Source organism: Oncorhynchus keta, chromosome 12 (assembly GCF_023373465.1).
Source record: "Oncorhynchus keta strain PuntledgeMale-10-30-2019 chromosome 12, Oket_V2, whole genome shotgun sequence".
NCBI classification, from domain to species: Eukaryota; Metazoa; Chordata; class Actinopteri; order Salmoniformes; family Salmonidae; genus Oncorhynchus; species Oncorhynchus keta.
The window spans coordinates 52789815-52810509 of record NC_068432.1 but is presented as its reverse complement, the minus strand read 5'-3'; the positions used below and the strand labels follow the sequence as shown (position 1 = coordinate 52810509).

At 42.1% G+C, this 20695-nt stretch overlaps 2 protein-coding genes across 3 annotated transcripts in view; one reads left to right on the top strand and one right to left on the bottom strand.

Moving 5' to 3' along the window:
• The window catches only part of wdr91 (WD repeat domain 91), a 62767-nt gene extending 56090 nt beyond the window's left edge, over positions 1-6677 (bottom strand). Inside the window, exons 1-4 of the mRNA XM_052458616.1 lie at positions 6538-6677; positions 5369-5503; positions 2221-2400; positions 1101-1307 (exon numbers count right to left, since the gene is read on the bottom strand). Of these exons, the coding sequence (XP_052314576.1) occupies positions 1101-1307; positions 2221-2400; positions 5369-5503; positions 6538-6669 (654 nt within the window). The 5' untranslated portion in view covers positions 6670-6677. The remainder of the gene's footprint in view (positions 1-1100; positions 1308-2220; positions 2401-5368; positions 5504-6537) is intronic.
• An 11928-nt stretch (positions 6678-18605) lies between these two features.
• The window catches only part of LOC127906465 (ras-related protein Rab-27B-like), a 132459-nt gene continuing 130369 nt past the window's right edge, over positions 18606-20695 (top strand). Inside the window, exons 1-2 of one of the 2 annotated variants that reach the window (XM_052458618.1) lie at positions 18606-18793; positions 18929-19020. In XM_052458618.1, coding sequence (XP_052314578.1) covers positions 19019-19020 — 2 coding nt within the window. In that variant the 5' untranslated portion in view covers positions 18606-18793; positions 18929-19018. Of the gene's footprint in view, positions 18794-18885; positions 19021-20695 lie in introns of both variants that reach the window. The other variant, XM_052458619.1, reaches the window with a different exon arrangement.

Here is a 20695-nt window from a genome sequence, read left to right as displayed (position 1 = left end):
CTATAGTCTAGAGTGTCAGTACTGTAGTCTAGAGTGTCTATAGTCTAGAGTGTCAGTACTGTAGTCTAGAGTGTCTATAGTCTAGAGTGTCAGTACTGTAGTCATTGTGTGTCTGTAGTCTAGAGTGTCTGTAGTCTAGAGTGTCTGTAGTCTAGAGTGTCTGTAGTCATTGTGTGTCTGTAGTCATCGCGTGTCTGTAGTCATCGCGTGTCTGTAGTCATCGCGTGTCTGTAGTCATCGTGTGTCTGTAGTCATCGTGTGTCTGTAGTCATCGTGTGTCTGTAGTCTAGAGTGTCTGTGGTCTAGAGTGTCTGTAGTCTAGAGTGTCTGTAGTCATCGTGTGTCTGTAGTCATCATGTGTCTGTAGTCTAGAGTGTCTGTAGTCTAGAGTGTCTGTAGTCATCGTGTGTCTGTAGTCATCATGTGTCTGTAGTCTAGTGTCTGTAGTCTAGAGTGTCTGTAGTCTAGAGTGTCTGTAGTCACCGTGTGTCTGTAGTCATCGTGTGTCTGTAGTCATCGTGTGTCTGTAGTCTAGAGTGTCTATAGTCTAGAGTGTCTATAGTCTAGAGTGTCTATAGTCTAGAGTGTCTATAGTCTAGAGTGTCTGTAGTCTAGAGTGTCAGTACTGTAGTCTTGAGTGTCTATAGTCTAGAGTGTCTGTAGTCTAGAGTGTCTGTAGTCTAGAGTGTCTGTAGTCATAGTGTGTCTGTAGTCTAGAGTGTCTGTAGTCTAGAGTGTCTGTAGTCTAGAGTGTCTGTAGTCTAGAGTGTCTGTAGTCTAGAGTGTCTGTAGTCTAGTGTCTGTAGTCATCGTGTGTCTGTAGTCATCGTGTGTCTGTAGTCTAGAGTGTCTATAGTCTAGAGTGTCTATAGTCTAGAGTGTCTATAGTCTAGAGTGTCAGTACTGTAGTCATAGTGTGTCTGTAGTCTAGAGTGTCTGTAGTCATGGTGTGTCTGTAGTCTAGAGTGTCTGTAGTCTAGAGTGTCTGTAGTCTAGAGTGTCTGTAGTCTAGAGTGTCTGTAGTCATGGTGTGTCTGTAGTCATTGTGTGTCTGTAGTCATCGTGTGTCTGTAGTCTTGCCCACAGAACAAAAGGATATGCATGCACTGGAACAGCACAGAGAGGAAGTTGTGCAGTGAGACCAGGAAGGTGTCAGACCACTGACGGGAGAAGTACGGCGAGAATAAAGGGTTCTGCTCGGGGGCAGGCATAAACGGCAGGATGAACCAATCACGCCACTCCGGCTGGCCCTGCAGCTCCTGAGCCTGACGCTGGAAAAACTCCTGTGTCTTCTCTATGTTCTTTAACTGGAGGGAGAAAGAGAAAGGGAGGTAGAGAAGGAGTGGGGCGAGAGAGGAGGGAGGTAGAGAAGGAGTGGGGCGAGAAAGGAGGGAAGGGGGAGGTAGGTAGAGAAGGAGTGGGGCGAGAGAGGAGGGAGGGAGCGATGGAGGAAGGATTAGGAGAGAGGGAGGAGGGAGGGAGGTAGAGAAGGGGGGAGAGAGGAGGGGGTGGGTGGGATGAAGAGAGAAGGAGGACGGATGAGGTGAGAGAAGGAGGAGAGAAGGAGAGAAGGAGGAGGGATGAGGATAGAGGGAGAGAGGGATGAAGAGAGGGAGAGAGGGATGAAGAAAGGGAGAGAGGGATGAAGATAGAGGGAGAGAGGGGGGAGGGATGAAGAGGGAGAGAGGGATGAAGAGAGGGAGAGAGGGATGAAGAGAGGGAGAGAGGTAGAGAAGGAGTTAGGTAGGGAGAGGCCATAATGTTTATCAATAACCATTGGGTGATCGACATGCATATCAATAATCAGACAACACCATTGGACGATCCACATGCATATCAATAATCAGACAACACCATTGGACGATCCACATGCATATCAATAATCAGTCAACACCATTGGACGATCCACATGCATATCAATAATCAGACAACACCATTGGACGATCCACATGCATATCAATAATCAGACAACACCATTGGACGATCCACATGCATATCAATAATCAGTCAACACCATTGGACGATCCACATGCATATCAATAATCAGACAACACCATTGGACGATCCACATGCATATCAATAATCAGTCAACACCATTGGACGAACCACATGCATATCAATAATCATTCAACACCATTGGGCGATCCACACGTAATGTCTGAGTAACAAGAGAAGAACAACAAGAGGAAGAACACAACAACAACAGAAGGATATATGCACCTGTACAGTGTAAACAACGTAGTATCTGAAGAGACTGGTCCGTAGTTTGGAGACTGTGGGTCTGTAGATGTCTTCCAGTCTACAGAACAGCCTACGGTCCAGGTAACCCCAGTAGTCCTTCAGGCCATTCAGGTCAAAGGTCTGGATGAACAGCTGAAGCTGATCAATGATCTTATCCACCTGAACAAAAAAATATATATAGTCCAATAAACCTTATTATAAACCGGGTGGTTCGAGCCCTGAATGCTGATTGGCTGAAAGCAGTGGTATATCAGCCCGTATAACACGGGTATGACGTAACATTTATTTTTTGCTGTTCAAAATTACTTTGGTAACCAGATTATAATAGCAATAAGGCACCTCGGGGGTTTGTGGTATATGGCCAATATACCACGGCTAAGGGCTATGTACAGGCACTCCGCGTTGCGTCGTGCCTAAGACCAGTCCTTGGCCATATACCACACCCACTCAGGCTTTCTAGCTTAAATATTATGAAGTGAAATATAATTAGACATAATTTAAAGTTTGACCTGGGATAAAAACACACAACAAAAGGTTTTTGACAAGCACCTCGTGTGTGTGTGTGTGTGTGTGTGTATATATATATAGTACCAGTCAAAAGTTTGGACACACCTACTCATTCCAGGGTTTTTCTTTAGTTTGACTATTTTCTACATTGTAGAATAATAGTGAAGACATCAACACTATGTAATAACACACGGAATCATGTAGTAACCAAAGAAGTGTGAGACGCAAAGTAGGCGATGACCATCAGATGATCTCCACACGTGTATTTCCCACCGTGAAGCATGGAGGAGGAGGTGTGATGGTGTTTTGCTGGTGACACCGTCTGTGATTTATTTAGAATTCAAGGCACTCTTAACCAGCATGGCTACCACGGCATTCTGCAGCGATACGCCATCCCATATGGTTTGCGCTTAGTGGGACTATCTTTGTTTGTCAACAGGACAATGACCCAAAACACACCTCCAGGCTGTGTAAGGGCTATTTGACCGAGGAGAGTGATGCATCAGATGACCTGTCCTCCACAGTCACCTGACCTCAACCCAATTGAGATGGTTTGGGATGAGTTGGACCGCAGAGTGAAGGAAAAGCAGCAAACAAGTGCTCAGCATATGTGGGAACTTCTTCAAGACTGTTGGAAAAGTATTCCAGGTGACTACCTCATGAAGCTGGTTGAGAAAATGCCAAGAGTGTGCAAAGCTGTCATCAAGGCAAAGAATGGCTACTTTGAAGGATCTCAAATATAAAATACATTTTGATTTGTTTAACACTTTTTTTGGTTACTGCATGATTCCATATGTGTTATTTCATAGTTTTGATGTCTTCATTAAACCCTTGAATGAGTAGGTGTGTCCAAACTTTTGACTGGTACTGTATATACCAGAGGAGGCATCTGAGAACGGCTCATTATATTGGCTGGACTGGAGTCAAAGACATCAAACACATGGTTACCATGGTTTCCATGTGGTAGACTCCAGTCCATTGACTCCATTCCAGGCATTATAATGGGCCGTCCTCCCCTCAGATGCCTCCTCTGGTATATACATAAACACTACATGGCCAAAAGTGTGTGGATACTTGCTCTTCAAACATCTCATTCCAAAATCATGGACATTAATATGGAGTTGGTCCTCCCATTGCTGCTATAAAAGCCTCCACTCTTCTGGGAAGGCTTTCCACTAGATGTTGGAACATTGCTGCTATAACAGCCTCCACTCTTCTGGGAAGGCTTTCCACTAGATGTTGGAACATTGCTGCTATAACAGCCTCCACTCTTCTGGGAAGGCTTTCCACTAGATGTTGGAACATTGCTGCTATAACAGCCTCCACTCTACTGGGAAGGCTTTCCACTAGATGTTGGAACATTGCTGCAGGGACTTGCTTCCATTCAGCCACAAGAACATTAGTGAGGTCTGGCATTGAGGTTGGGTGATTAGGCCTGGCTCGCAGTCTGCGTTCCAATTCATCCCAAAGGTGTTCGATGGGGTTGAGGTCAGAGCTCTGTGCAGGCCAGTCAAGATCTTCCACACTGATCTTGAAAAAACATTTCTATATGGACCTCGCTTTGTGCACGTGGGCATTGTCATGCTGAAACAGGAAAGGGAATTCCCCCAAACTGTTTCCACAAAAATGGAAGTACAGAATCACCTAGAATGTAATTGTATGCTGTACTGTTAAGATTTCCCTTCACTGGAACTAAGGGGCCCGAACCACTAAAAACAACCCCAGACCATTATTCCTCCTCCACCAAACTTTACAGTTGGCACTAAACATCCGGGCAGGTAGTGTTCTCCTGTCATCCGCCAAACCCAGATTCATCCGTCAGACTGCCAGATGGTGAAGCGTGATTCAACACTCCAGAGAACGTGTTTCCACTGCTCCAGAGTCCAATGGCGGCGAGCGTTACACCACTCCACCCGACGCTTGGCATTGCGCATGGTGATCTTAGGCTTGTGTGCGGCTGCTCTGCCATGGAAACCCATTTCATTATGCTCCAGATGAACAGTTATTGTGCTGACGTTGCTTCCAGAGGCAGTTTGGAACTCGGTAGTGAGTGTTGCAACTGAGCTCTGACAATTTTTAAACGCTTTTCAGCGGTCCCGTTCTGTGAGCTTGTGTGGCCTACCACTTCGCGTCTGAGCCGTTGTTGCTCCTAGACGTTTCCACTTCACAATAACAGCACTTACAGTTGGCCGGGGGGCGGCTCTAGCAGGGTAGACATTTGACGAACTGACTTGTTGGAAAGGTGGCATCCTAAGACGGTGCCGCATTGAAAGTCACTGAGCTCTTCAGTAAGGCCGTTCTACTGTCAATGTTTGTCTATGGAGATTGCATGGCTGTGTGCTCGATTTTATACACCTGTCAGCAACAGGTGTGGCTGAAATAGCCAAATCCACTCATTTGAATAGGGGGGGGGGTCCACATACTTTTGTATATATAGTGTACATACAAAGATCTAACTTCTCACCTGTCTATATCGGTCAGAGTAACAAGGCTATAAGCAACTGCTATAGCCTGGTCACACATCTGTTTGTGCTGTTTTGACAACGCTGAGAACAAGCTACTGCTGTTGTGCGTTTTACCTGGATGGTTAATGACTTCAAATACACTGTTTTATACATACTCTGAATCCTTTCTCCTTGTCTGCTTTCATATCAGAGTCGAGGTGCTTCAGTGTGCCGGTGAAACCACGATATATCAAGTACTCTCGGACATGTTCATCCGTCCTCTCGACAGCTGACCCCATCTTTCTCTCTCCCTGTCAGAGCAACATGACACACAACGGTGTTTTTTATTTTATTTTTTTATTTCACCTTTATTTAACCAGGTAGGCTAGTTGAGAACAAGTTCTCATTTGCAACTGCGACCTGGCCAAGATAAAGCATAGCAGTGTGAACAGACAACACAGAGTTACACATGGATCGGGTTAATAATGTATAAAGCACCTTACTCCTCGATCACACAGACATTGCGTTATGGTCCACCAGAAGTACATCCCTTTCCAATGAAACGCTGCGTTTTCCTTGCAGCATTGCGTTCCGTGTGGTGGGGACGTTGGATTTATCTCACGTAATACGTCAAACTGTGTGCTGTAGACGGCTCGACAGAAACGGTAGCAGAAGGTGAATGTTGAACTGTTGTTGTAAACATATCCAGCCGACGCTGCGTACCGTTTTGCGCATGTACACCTAGATCACACCGACAGTTTTACATTCACCTTCCGCTACCATTTCTGTCAAGCCGTTCACGCACACAGTTTGATAAATCCAAGTTATGCACCACACAGAACGCCGCGTGCCATTGGAAATGAATGGTGTACCAAAATGCTTCACTCTATCGGTGAGACAGGCATTTTAGCAAGCAATGCACATGTAACGTATGAGTGATCACGGGGACCGAACCCACCATCCTCGCGTTGCAATGGCAATGCTCTACCAACAGAGCTACAGGAGGACCATTCACGTGTAAGTCAAGTAATAAACACGAAAGAAAACAGAGAAAATATAACTGCACGCTAATTATTAATGTACACATAAATAATCATTACAATCGTTTACTTCTTCAAATTGCATAGCTAGAAGAGGGCGTTGCTTTTCTGCCTAGACAGGATGCTTGCAGGAGCCCATTTCTAGCTAAACAAGAGAGGTGCTTGTTTGGTTAGAAGAGTGGCGATTTTTCAACAAGTCAAAAATACGATGAGCGCTTAGTGTATTTTACTGTTTCATAAGTAACTATCTTGGTAATAGTCAAATCAAAAATGTATTAACACTGAATTTATAGTGTAAAACTTACCAAAGTGAAAACGCAGGCTGAAATATTTCCTGTTTTCTTTTTCTCCGAGGTTGTCATGTGATCGAATTCGTGTGACGTCACGTGGCAGGAAGGACATTTCCGCGTCCTCGCGGGCTCCACTAGAGGGCACATTCACAGCAAACATCGGACTGTAATATGTATTATAGTAATAGACTACCGTGCACTGACCTGTCGCTGCAGTAAGTAAATATGGAGCTCATTTCTAATGTACAGGAGGTAGGTAACATGTTATAAATACATGAAAATGGACCGATCTTGATGTTTCTCAAACTGATCAATTGTCCCCAATAGAATTATTAAATCCTATAACTAAGTTGCAAACTGATCAGACGGGTAGATCTTCAGGCACTGTCAGTGCAGGGCATTCTCCCGAGCGTGATGCTTCCCTGTAGGCACGATGCTTCCCTGTCATATGTTTTGTCCCAAATGACACCGTATTCCCTATATAGTGCACTGCATAGGGAATAGGGTTCCATAGGGCTCTGGTCAAAAGTAGTACACTATATAGGGAATAGGGTTCCATAGGGCTCTGGTCTAAAGTAGTGCACTATATAGGGAATAGGGTTCCATAGGGCTCTGGTCTAAAGTAGTGCACTATATATAGGGAATGGGGTTCCATAGGGCTCTGGTCTAAAGTAGTGCACTATATAGGGAATAGGGTTCCATAGGGCTCTGGTCTAAAGTAGTGCACTATATAGGGAATAGGGTTCCATAGGGCTCTGGTCTAAAGTAGTGCACTATATAGGGAATAGTGTGACATTTGGTACGTGGATCATTGTGATGATAGGAGAAGGGGAAAGAAAAAGGAGAGCAGACTCTAATAAACAGTGTCCACAAGAGGCTGTATAGCCTAGCCTCACACATTAAAAAACACAGTTTGCAGAAGAGAATGTATAGCCTCAGACACTAATAAACACAGTGTCCAGAAGAGAATGTATAGCCTCAGACACTAATAAACACAGTGTCCAGAAGAGAATGTATAGCCTCAGACATTAATAAACACAGTTTGCAGAAGAGGCTGTATAGCCTCAGACATTAATAAATACAGTGTCCACAAGAGGCTGTATAGCCTCAGACATGAATAAACACAGTGTCCACAAGAGGCTGTATAGCCTCAGACATTAATAAACACAGTTTGCAGAAGAGACTGTATAGCCTCCATTTAATTTCTTTCCCTGGATAGATGTGAAGGCCTTGTGTGTTGTCACAGCATGCTGCTAGGGGTGTAGACTGTTGCAAATCAAACATGATTATAACCCTGAAGTGCTGATCGTTCCTGGCAATGTCTTTCTCTCCTGTTTGTTCTAGTGAAATGTTATTATCTATGAACACAGCTATGAATAATTAAATTATCTTTTCCTTCTTCTCTGTACTGAACCATGGATGTGTCCCAAATGGTACCCTATTCATTGTCTGGTGCACTTCTTTTAACCAGGGCCCCATGTAGGGAATAGGGTGCAATTTGGGAGAAAGTCAATGTGATATGCTTTCCTCCTACGGTACTCTGTACTGAACCATGAATCACATCAATTTCCCCCACTACAGTACAGTATATTAGGCCTATCCTATATTAATGAAGGGAGGTCTCTTTAGATCTAAAATCCATTAGCTAGAGCCTTCCCATGAACATGTAACAGGGACCCCCAAAAGAAAAACAACCATTTAACTGATTGCAATACTCTCTGCACAGCACTGCTTTCACATTGGAGTTAAGAGGCACAGAGAGGTTTATAAGGGAATGCACAGGTGTGAGATGTGGCATGTCAAGGTACATTTTGGGATCCAATTTTTCTGCTTCAATAGCAGAGTGAACAGTAAAATGTGGCTGTATAGCCTCAGACATTAATAAACACAGTAAAATGTGGCTGTATAGCCTCAGACATTAATAAACACAGTAAAATGTGGCTGTATAGCCTCAGACATTAATAAACACAGTAAAATGTGGCTGTATAGCCTCAGACATTAATAAACACAGTAAAATGTGGCTGTATAGCCTCAGACATTAATAAACACAGTAAAATGTGGCTGTATAGCCTCAGACATTAATAAACACAGTAAAATGTGGCTGTATAGCCTCAGACATTAATAAACACAGTAAAATGTTGCTGTATAGCCTCAGACATTAATAAGCACAGTAAAATGTGGCTGTATAGCCTCAGACATTAATAAACACAGTAAAATGTGGCTGTATAGCCTCAGACATTAATAAACACAGTAAAATGTGGCTGTATAGCCTCAGACATTAATAAACACAGTAAAATGTTGCTGTATAGCCTCAGACATTAATAAGCACAGTAAAATGTGGCTGTATAGCCTCAGACATTAATAAACACAGTAAAATGTGGCTGTATAGCCTCAGACATTAATAAACACAGTAAAATGTTGCTGTATAGCCTCAGACATTAATAAACACAGTAAAATGTTGCTGTATAGCCTCAGACATTAATAAACACAGTAAAATGTGGCTGTATAGCCTCAGACATTAATAAGCACAGTAAAATGTTGCTGTATAGCCTCAGACATTAATAAACACAGTAAAATGTGGCTGTATAGCCTCAGACATTAATAAACACAGTAAAATGTGGCTGTATAGCCTCAGACATTAATAAACACAGTAAAATGTGGCTGTATAGCCTCAGACATTAATAAACACAGTAAAATGTGGCTGTATAGCCTCAGACATTAATAAACACAGTAAAATGTGGCTGTATAGCCTCAGACATTAATAAACACAGTAAAATGTGGCTGTATAGCCTCAGACATTAATAAACACAGTAAAATGTGGCTGTATAGCCTCAGACATTAATAAACACAGTAAAATGTTGCTGTATAGCCTCAGACATTAATAAGCACAGTAAAATGTTGCTGTATAGCCTCAGACATTAATAAGCACAGTAAAATGTGGCTGTATAGCCTCAGACATTAATAAACACAGTAAAATGTGGCTGTATAGCCTCAGACATTAATAAGCACAGTAAAATGTTGCTGTATAGCCTCAGACATTAATAAACACAGTAAAATGTTGCTGTATAGCCTCAGACATTAATAAACACAGTAAAATGTTGCTGTATAGCCTCAGACATTAATAAACACAGTAAAATGTGGCTGTATAGCCTCAGACATTAATAAACACAGTAAAATGTTGCTGTATAGCCTCAGACATTAATAAACACAGTAAAATGTGGCTGTATAGCCTCAGACATTAATAAGCACAGTAAAATGTTGCTGTATAGCCTCAGACATTAATAAACACAGTAAAATGTTGCTGTCTAGCCTCAGACATTAATAAACACAGTAAAATGTGGCTGTATAGCCTCAGACATTAATAAACACAGTAAAATGTGGCTGTATAGCCTCAGACATTAATAAACACAGTAAAATGTGGCTGTATAGCCTCAGACATTAAAAAACACAGTAAAATGTGGCTGTATAGCCTCAGACATTAATAAACACAGTAAAATGTGGCTGTATAGCCTCAGACATTAATAAACACAGTAAAATGTGGCTGTATAGCCTCAGACATTAATAAACACAGTAAAATGTGGCTGTATAGCCTCAGACATTAATAAACACAGTAAAATGTTGCTGTATAGCCTCAGACATTAATAAACACAGTAAAATGTTGCTGTATAGCCTCAGACATTAATAAACACAGTAAAATGTGGCTGTATAGCCTCAGACATTAATAAACACAGTAAAATGTGTGCATGCACGGATTTGAATATTCATTGTTTCTCCACATACCGTTTTTGTTGTCATGGAAACTTGTTTTTTTATTTATTTTATTAATTAAAAAGAAATGTCTGTAGTTTATGTTTCATCTTGTCGTAAAATCTCTTATTTTCATCCTCTGGTCCACTCAGGAAGGGGTTTTTAGGAGAGGTTCTGAAAGATACTCATGGGTGTGTCCACTGAAATTTGCATAGCAACAACAACTGGGACCTAAGACACCCACCATGAGTGGCCACTAAATTTGCCTAAGTAGAGGCAAACAAAAGAAAAACCCACATCAATCTTAAAGACAGGAAGCAAACCAAAAAGGCGGAGCAAACCAAAATTAGATAAAGGATGGTTTGTCTAGAAATCAAAATAAGGAGAGCCAACTAAAAGAGGTTAATCCTCCACATCTATCAATATAACTAAAGGAGTTGACCCTCCACATCTATCAATACAACTAAAGGAGTTGACCCTCCACATCTATCAATACAACTAAAGGAGTTGACCCTCCACATCTATCAATATAACTAAAGGAGTTGACCCTCCACATCTATCAATACAACTAAAGGAGTTGACATCTATCAATACAATTAAAGTTGTTGACCCTCCACATCTATCAATACAACTAAAGGCATTGACCCTCCACATATATCAATACAACTAAAGGCATTGACCCTCCACATATATCAATACAACTAAAGGTGTCGACCCTTCACGTCTGTCCAGACAACTGGAGCACTGGGCCAGACACTCTAAAATAGCACCTGGGCCAACACAGGTGAAACACCTTCCAACTAACGAGAAGGCAACCAGCACAGGTGTAAGACAAGCTGACTAATGAGGTGACACCAATCGGTGTGTCCTACGTGCTAGCAAGCTCTACGTTCGTCGTAATGATTGGACCAAGGCACAGCGTGCGTAGAGTTCCACATATTTTTAATAAATCGAAACTCATCAAAACAAACACAAAAAAGCACAAAGGAAACGTGACGCTACTGGTGTGCACAATACGCAACTAACTGTAGACAAGATCCCACAACTAACAATGGGGAAAATGGCTACCTAAATATGATCCCCAATCATAGAAATACAATACACCTAGATGACCCACCCTCATCACTATCACGCCCCAAACCAACACAGAGAATAAACAGCTTTCCACGGTGTGACATTAAGACAACACATTACATTTACATTTAAGTCATTTAGCAGACGCTCTTATCCAGAGCGACTTACAAACACATATATCCAAACCAACACAGAGAATAAACAGCTTTCCACGGTGTGACATTAAGACAACACATATATCCTATTTTTTTTTAGCCTGTAACAGTGGTTCAATGCATGATTTTCAAATCAAATCTTCAAATCAAAACTGCAGCATCTGTCATGTAATCTGTAATGAGCTGACATCATCGTCATCATCATAATCATCATCATCATTATCATAAGAACCAATAAAGTTATATCTGTTTTTTTTTTTTTTTAAGTTGATGCTGATTTGCCCAAGCTCTACATGATCTGTGTGTAAGTGTCATGATGATGTGCATAGTCTTTGCTTGTTATGCAGTGATTTGGGACAAGGCTTGTCATCATATTACGTAAATAAAATGCTAAGTGGGGGTCTTGGCTGTGCCCTGCATGTACTCTTAGAAAACAGGCTTTCAAAAGGGTTCTTCGGTTGTCCCCAGAGGATAACTTATTTTTTTTTGGTTCCAGGGAGAACCTTTTTTTTGGTTTGGGTCTTTACATGTGACCCAAAAGGGTTCTACCTGGAACCAAAAAGGGTTCTCCAATGGGGACAACAGAATAACCCTATTAGGTTATAAATAACTTATCATAGCACTACACAGCTGCTTCAAATAATGAACTAATCATCACGCTTTGTTCATTTGAATCAGCTGTGTAATGTTAGGGCAAAAAAGCCCAAACGTGCCCTGAGTTTGGGAATCACTGCCCGACATACCTGTATTGACCAGAATAACAACAACAAACAAAACACTATTCGGAAGAGCTTTTCTTTACAACTATTTTTATAAATAGAGTAAATGTGGAGGAGGAGTTAAGATGGCGTGTTGCCTTGGTAACGTCCAAAAGTGTAAGTCTCCTCGAAGTCTGTCTTTAAATTTCATCTGGAAACCCGGAACATCCGGCCGGCTAAGTTCTAGAAGGAACCTTTTTAGAGTTCTAGAGTTCTTTTTTTTTTTTTCATTCTAAAATCTCTAAGTTCTAGAGTTCTTTTTTTTTCATTCTAAAATCTCAGACACATCAAGTAGGATTTTGAAATGTTTGCCTGCCCACATTTACTTAGCACCTCTGCAAAGAGTGTCTCCTGTCAATCTCTTTATTTATTTTTTTGTTCACACTGCAACGCTACTGCCACACTCAGCCTTGTTAAAATACTCCAAACCAGAATGTGTCAGTAGCGTTGTTTGGCAATGCATATCTGTGTGTATCGCTTATTATCTCATGTTTCTCAATGCATATCTGTGTGTATCGCTTATTATCTGTAATTCTACTCATTTTGCCATGTCGCAGAGAGATTTTACAATTTTATATCTAATTTCATGCAATTCTACTCATTTTGCCATGGGGCAGAGAGACAAATGTGCAGTTTTACAACTAATTTCCTGCAATTCTACCTATTTTGCTATAGGGTGGAGGCAAATGTATGCAGTTAATAGGATAACTGATGTGGCGCCCATGCTTACTACACGTTTAGATAGCTGGCTGCTAGACTAACTTACCCATCTAAAACAATGTTGCTGACATGAGATAATTGAGTGACCGCTGATGCACAAACACATTTAGAAATTGCACCTTGTGCATTCTATTATTCTGACTCTCAACAGTAAGTTGAGACCCCGACTGAGTCGTCGTCATCGTCCCCCAAACTGAGTCGTCGTCATCGTCCCCCAAACTGAGTCGTCGTCATCGTCCCCCCAAACTGAGTCGTCGTCATCGTCCCCCAAACTGAGTCGTCGTCATCGTCCCCCCAAACTGAGTCGTCGTCATCGTCCCCCAAACTGAGTCGTCGTCATCGTCCCCCAAACTGAGTCGTCGTCATCGTCCCCCAAACTGAGTCGTCGTCATCGTCCCCCAAACTGAGTCGTCGTCATCGTCCCCCCAAACTGAGTCGTCGTCATCGTCCCCCCAAACTGAGTCATCGTCATCGTCCCCCCAAACTGAGTCGTCCCCCCCCAAACTGAGTCGTCGTCATCGTCCCCCCAAACTGAGTCGTCGTCATCGTCCCCCCCCCCAAACTGAGTTTGCCCATCCCTGGTGTAGAGAATCATTATACCATCTAAACCGCTGTGAAATATAGTTTCCATAACCAAAATCATGTACACTGAACAAATATATAAACACAATATGTAAAGTGTTGGTGCCATGTTTCATGAGCTGAAATATAAGATCTCAGAAATATTCCATAGTCACACAAAAGCTTATTTCTCTGAAATGTTGTGAACAAATTGGTTTACATCCCTGTTAGTGAGCATTTCTCCTTTGCCAAGATAATCCATCCACCTGACAGGTGTGGCATATCAACAAACTGATTAAACAGCATGATCACTACACAGGTGCACCTTGTGCAGGGGACAATTAAAGGCCACTCTAAAATGTGCAGTTTCTTCACACAACACAATGCCACAGATGTCTCAAGTTTTGAGGGAGTGTGCAATTGGCATGCTGACTGCAGGAATGTCCACCTGAGCTGTTTCCAGAGAATTTAAAGTTTATTTCTCTACCATAAGCCGCCTCCAACGTCATTTTAGAGAATTTGGCAGTACGTCCAACCGGCCTCACAACCACAGACCATGTGTATGGTTTGCTGATGTCAACGTTGTGAACAGAGTGCCTCACCGTGGCAGTGGGTTTATGGTATGAGTAGGCATAAGCTATGGACGACGAACACAGTTGCATTTCATCGATGACCATTTGAATGCACAGAGATACCGTGACAAGATCCCGAGGGTCATGGTCGTGCCAGTCATCCGCCGCCATCACCTCAACACAATTCCTGGAAGCTGAAAATGTCCCAGTTCTTCCATGGCCTGCATACTCACCAGACATGTCACCCATTGAGCATGTTCGGGATGCTCTGGATCGACGTGTACGACAGCGTGTTCGAGTTCCCGCAAATATGAGGCAAATGGTGGTCACCCCAGATACTGACTGGTTTTTTGATCCACACCCCTACTTTTTACTAAATAGCTATCTATGATCAACAGATTTATATCTGTATTCCCATTCATGTGAAATCCATAGATTAGGGCCTAATTAATTTATTTTAATTGACTGATTTCCATATATGAACTGTAACTCAGTAAAATATTTTAAAGTGTTGCATGTTGCATTTATATTTTTTATGGAGTATATTTTCAGCTGGTTTACAAAAAAAAAACGGAAGTAAAAAGAAGCAAAAAAAGAAAGTGCAGAAAATAAACTCTAATTTCTATGTGAATTTGGTGAATTTCGTCCAAATAGTGACGAAGACCAACTTTCATAACGATGACCTGGCTCACAGCTTCCAAAAACATAATACAATGATGAAAGAAATCTTGCTACATAGCCATAAAATAAAGATATTTATTCCATTACAGCCAACCAGGGCCGGTGTTATGGGCGGACCGTAGGGGTCCTGGCCCGCCCTACCTTACTTCCTTTCCGGTCCAAATTAAATATTGAAATATTGATCATTTACACGCGCTGTCAGAAAGACGCATTAATCTCAGATTAAAGCATCCAAGCGAGCGAAAAACAGCGCCCCTCTGTTTCCTTATGTGTAGACCATCTATCTGATGCTGTCTGAACAAAGGGAAGTATGGCAGGTCATACCTTTTCTGTCCTGAATAAACCCAATGCGTTTTCTATGGGGAAAATATGCAGACCAAAGTCTGTCGACTCCCACCTTCGGGACAACGACTCGCATTGATTTTTGTTTGTTTTTTATTTAACTTTTAGTTAACTAGGCAAGTCAGTTATGAACTAAATCTTATTTACAATGACTGCCTACGATTATGGCGGAGACGTGAGCATCTCGTTATTTTTAAACAGATCTCTGGTTTCAGCCACTTGCGATTTAGAAAGGAACGTTTGCGGGTGAACAGTGCACAGTGCACTGTTCGGATGCTGACTTCCCCTAAAGTAAATTGATGTTTTGCCCAAAATGATATAATTACTCCTGTCTAATTAAAATAATACAGAAGACTTTACCAGAGAGCTTGATTTAGCCACAGAGGATTATTATTTTTTTGTTTTTAAATAGCTGGGAATTGTTTCTAAATCATAAGTGCAAAGGCATATGTCTATTTGGAAAGCGAGTAACTTGGGCAGTATAAATTAAAAAGTTGAGAAAAGAAGAAGAGGAGGGCTGTGTGGTGAAGATATGGACATTACTCTAAAGAATGCATGCACTCAGCTCTCCAGAACGTGTCCGCCGTCTCCCCGTTAATTATTGCACATTCATTGTTTCATTGTGTGAATGGTTTGCCCTTTGATAGTTAAATGATTATTTTTACATATAAATTCCCCATTACATATGCCACCAGTAGGCTAGTAAATGTACCGTTAATCCATGTCATTTGGTTACATTCATTTCTGTTAACGCATTTTTTTACAGTCATTTACAGTTCTCATTCTCGGGGTGGAAACGTTGTTTGCGGAGTTCACAACCTGATACACTTGTGAGAAACAAGTGTTGGTTTGTTTCATAACAATCATTTAGGAGTTTTTATTTCATAACCATCATTTTGGAGTGTTGTCATTTTCTTCATTGTGTTTTGTTTGGAGTGCTTCGTGTGAGCGCGTGGGGTTCCGTGCGTCCTGATAACCTGCTGAGTTGATACAATGTTGCACTTCTCTAGTCAATAGCTCAAATCAAGACAGATAGAAAGGGAGGCAGACTGGTGGAGGAGTAGAGAGATGAATGAGATTGAAAGAACTTGCAATTTTCATCAGGATATTTTTACTGTTTTAATTGGTTGGCTTTAGGCCTATGTATTTTACTTAGTTGACGATGGAAGTTATGGGTCTACTGCTGCATTGGCCTATATAGGCTATCTCTGAGTTATAGGCTATCTCTGAGTTATAGGCTATCTCTGAGTCATAGGCTATCTCTGAGTTATAGGCTATCTCTGAGTTATAGGCTATCTCTGAGTTATAGGCTATCTCTGAGTCATAGGCTATCTCTGAGTCATAGGCTATCTCTGAGTCATAGGCTATCTCTGAGTTATAGGCTATCTCTGAGTCATAGGCTATCTCTGAGTTATAGGCTATCTCTGAGTCATAGGCTATCTCTGAGTTATAGGCTATCTCTGAGTTATAGGCTATCTCTGAGTTATAGGCTATCTCTGAGTTATAGGCTATCTCTGAGTTATAGGCTATCTCTGAGTCATAGGCTATCTCTGAGTTATAGGCTATCTCTGAGTTATAGGCTATCTCTGAGTCATAGGCTATCTCTGAGTTATAGGCTATCTCTGAGTTATAGGCTATCTCTGAGTTATAGGCCTACTGCTGCATTGGCCTATATAGGCTATCTCTGAGTTATAGGCTATCTCTGAGTTATAGGCTATCTCTGAGATATAGGCTATCTCTGAGTTATAGGCTATATCTGATTTTATTTTAATTAAGATTTGTATAATTAACCATGACAATAGTTTTTAGAACATGTTATCGAAATGAAACGGAAAATGTACATAACACATGTATAACACACACATATAAAATAATCAAGTTCCCCGAAGTTGAAACTCAGGACCTGTCTGATGGTCTTATAACACTTATTAAGAACATTTGTTCAGGCGGTCGGGTGAAAAAAAACGGGCCCCCCTATAGAAATCACATGTCAATGCGGGCCCCCCTATAGAAATCACATGTCAACGCGGGCCCTCCTATAGAAATCACATGTCAACGCCGGCCCCCTATAGAAATCACATGTCAACGCCGGCCCCCCTATAGAAATCACATGTCAACGCGGGCCCCCCTATAGAAATCACATGTCAACGCCGGCCCTCCTATAGAAATCACATGTCAACGCGGGCCCTCCTATAGAAATCACATGTCAACGCGGGCCCTCCTATAGAAATCACATGTCAACGCGGGCCCCCCTATAGAAATCACATGTCAACGCCGGCCCCCCTATAGAAATCACATGTCAACAAGGGGCCTCCTATAGAAATCACATGTCAACGCCGGCCCCCTATAGAAATCACATGTCAACGCCGGCCCCCCTATATAGAAATCACATGTCAACGCGGGCCCCCCTATAGAAATCACATGTCAACGCTGGCCCTCCTATAGAAATCACATGTCAACGCCGGCCCCCCTATATAGAAATCACATGTCAACGCCGGCCCTCCTATAGAAATCACATGTCAACGCGGGCCCTCCTATAGAAATCACATGTCAACGCCGGCCCTCCTATAGAAATCACATGTCAACGCGGGCCCCCCTATAGAAATCACATGTCAACGCGGGCCCCCCTATAGAAATCACATGTCAACGCGGGCCCTCCTATAGAAATCACATGTCAACGCGGGCCCTCCTATAGAAATCACATGTCAACGCCGGCCCTCCTATAGAAATCACATGTCAACGCGGGCCTCCTATAGAAATCACATGTCAACGCGGGCCCCCCTATAGAAATCACATGTCAACAAGGGGCCTCCTATAGAAATCACATGTCAACGCCGGCCCTCCTATAGAAATCACATGTCAACGCCGGCCCTCCTATAGAAATCACATGTCAACGCGGGCCCCCCTATAGAAATCACATGTCAACGCGGGCCCCCCTATAGAAATCACATGTCAACGCGGGCCCCCCTATAGAAATCACATGTCAACGCGGGCCCTCCTATAGAAATCACATGTCAACGCAGGCCCCCCTATAGAGAAATCATGTGATTTCTCCCTCTCTTTGTTTGCAAATGGCTGTTTGCACATGTGCAAATATTGTTGTCACAGTAGGGCGCTAAAGTACTGTCAAAATAATGATTGCGCGAAATTGACATGTGCAGGTGCAATTATTCCTGGCAAATATTAACTTACACGTTTGCAAATACGATTACAACTACAAATGTTTTTTTTTCTTCATGTTCACAACTCATCAGTTACACGTTTGAGAATGTGTTTACAACTACAAACGATTCTTTCATGTTTACAACTCATTTACACACTTGCAAATTGTGTTTACAACTACAAATCTATTGTGAACGCTCAAATCATTATGTCGGAGGTTTATCTCCATACTTCCACTGTGTTAAAGAACCTATCTATCTGATTCTGCAGTGATATTCTCGGTGTGTTTTATGGTTATGAGTGTAGTTCGGGACCATTGGGTGGGACAGGTAACCTGTTGAATGTGAAGCGACAGCGCAAAGAGTCCCATCGGCACTAGGACCGTGTTGGATCGTCCACTCTTCTAGAGAGTGTCTGTGATCACTGTCCACGACAGACAAGTCAGCCATCCTCACAAGGAAGCGAAGAAGCACCGTGCAAATATAATAGTTTGCGAAAGGTACGTTGAAACATTTGTTACATGGATCCATGAACATTCGTTCTCGCAAACCGTCGACGAAATGTGTTGTGCTGAAATTAAACGTTTTGTAGACGTTGTGTTTTTTTGTCGTGGTACTTGCTTTCCTTTCCATAGGTTGTGAAGATGGATCGTTTCAGTGGTAAAGAAACATCGGCTAGGCAGCAGACACCTGCAAACAAGATTTGAGTCGCGAGCAGTGTTATAATGTAAGTGCGAATTCTAGAATCTTACGTTGTTACACTGTTCGTTACATTGTTGCCATAAGTGTTCTCCAAGATACATTGTTCCAATTTGCACATTCTGCTACATTTCTGCAACGTTTTGCGCTCATGAGTCATCACTAACCCTACCGTAGACTGTGAGTCATACTCTTCCAACCCAGCCCACTGATGGTAGTCAGTGGAAAACCAGCTGCATCTTCATCGAGATCTGCACCTTGCAAAACAATTAATTGAAAAATATGTAGATTATTTAAAAAAACATAAACATGTATAGAAATTTGCGTTCTGTCTCCCTCGCGCTGTTTGTGTGTGTGTGTGTGTGTGTGTGTGTGTACGATGCAGAAAACTAAATGAGTAGCTTTTTTCTCTGTCATATCTCTCCATGTGTCATAATCTATTCACAGAGGAAAAACCGTCACAGACTAGGGATGATATTGATGTCAATCCATTCAGTTGATGTTGATAAGTGTCACTTCTCGGGAATATTAGGGTTTAGAAAACTCTCACTAAATCTCTAAACCTTCTGCAGTGGTTTTGAATGATGTCTAATCTTAATTAATTTACTAAAAAATTACAGCCTTTCCTGTTTTAAATTCATGTCAGTTCTTGCACCAGGTCCTATGGAACCCTATTCCCTATATAGTGCACTACTTTAGACCAGAGTCCTATGGAACCCTATTCCCTATATAGTGCACTACTTTAGACCAGAGTCCTATAGAACCCTATTCCCTATATAGTGCACTACTTTAGACCAGAGCCCTATAGAACCCTATTCCCTATATAGTGCACTACTTTAGACCAGAGCCCTATAGAACCCTATTCCCTATATAGTGCACTACTTTAGACCAGAGCCCTATAGAACCCTATTCCCTATATAGTGCACTACTTTAGACCAGAGCCCTATAGAACCCTATTCCCTATATAGTGCACTACTTTAGACCAGAGCCCTATGGAACCTTATTCCCTATATATTGCACTACTTTAAACCAGAGCCCTATGGAACCCTATTCCCTATATAGTGCACTACTTTAGACCAGAGCCCTATGGAACCTTATTCCCTATATAGTGCACTACTTTAGACCAGAGCCCTATAGAACCCTATTCCCTATATAGTGCACTACTTTAGACCAGAGCCCTATGGAACCCTATTCCCTATATAGTGCACTACTTTAGACCAGAGCCCTATGGAACCCTATTCCCTATATAGTGCACTACTTTAGACCAGAGCCCTATGGAACCCTATTCCCTATATAGTGCACTACTTTAGACCAGAGCCCTATAGAACCCTATTCCCTATATAGTGCACTACTTTAGACCAGAGCCCTATGGAACCTTATTCCCTATATAGTGCACTACTTTAGACCAGAGCCCTATGGAACCCTATTCCCTATATAGTGCACTACTTTAGACCAGAGCCCTATGGAACCTTATTCCCTATATAGTGCACTACTTTAGACCAGAGCCCTATAGAACCCTATTCCCTATATAGTGCACTACTTTAGACCAGAGCCCTATAGAACCCTATTCCCTATATAGTGCACTACTTTAGACCAGGACCTATAGAACCCTATTCCCTATATAGTGCACTACTTTAGTCTTCTTGTAAAAATGTCCTAGTTGTTCCTATGAATCAGTCTCAGGGAGCTTGAAGTGAATTACT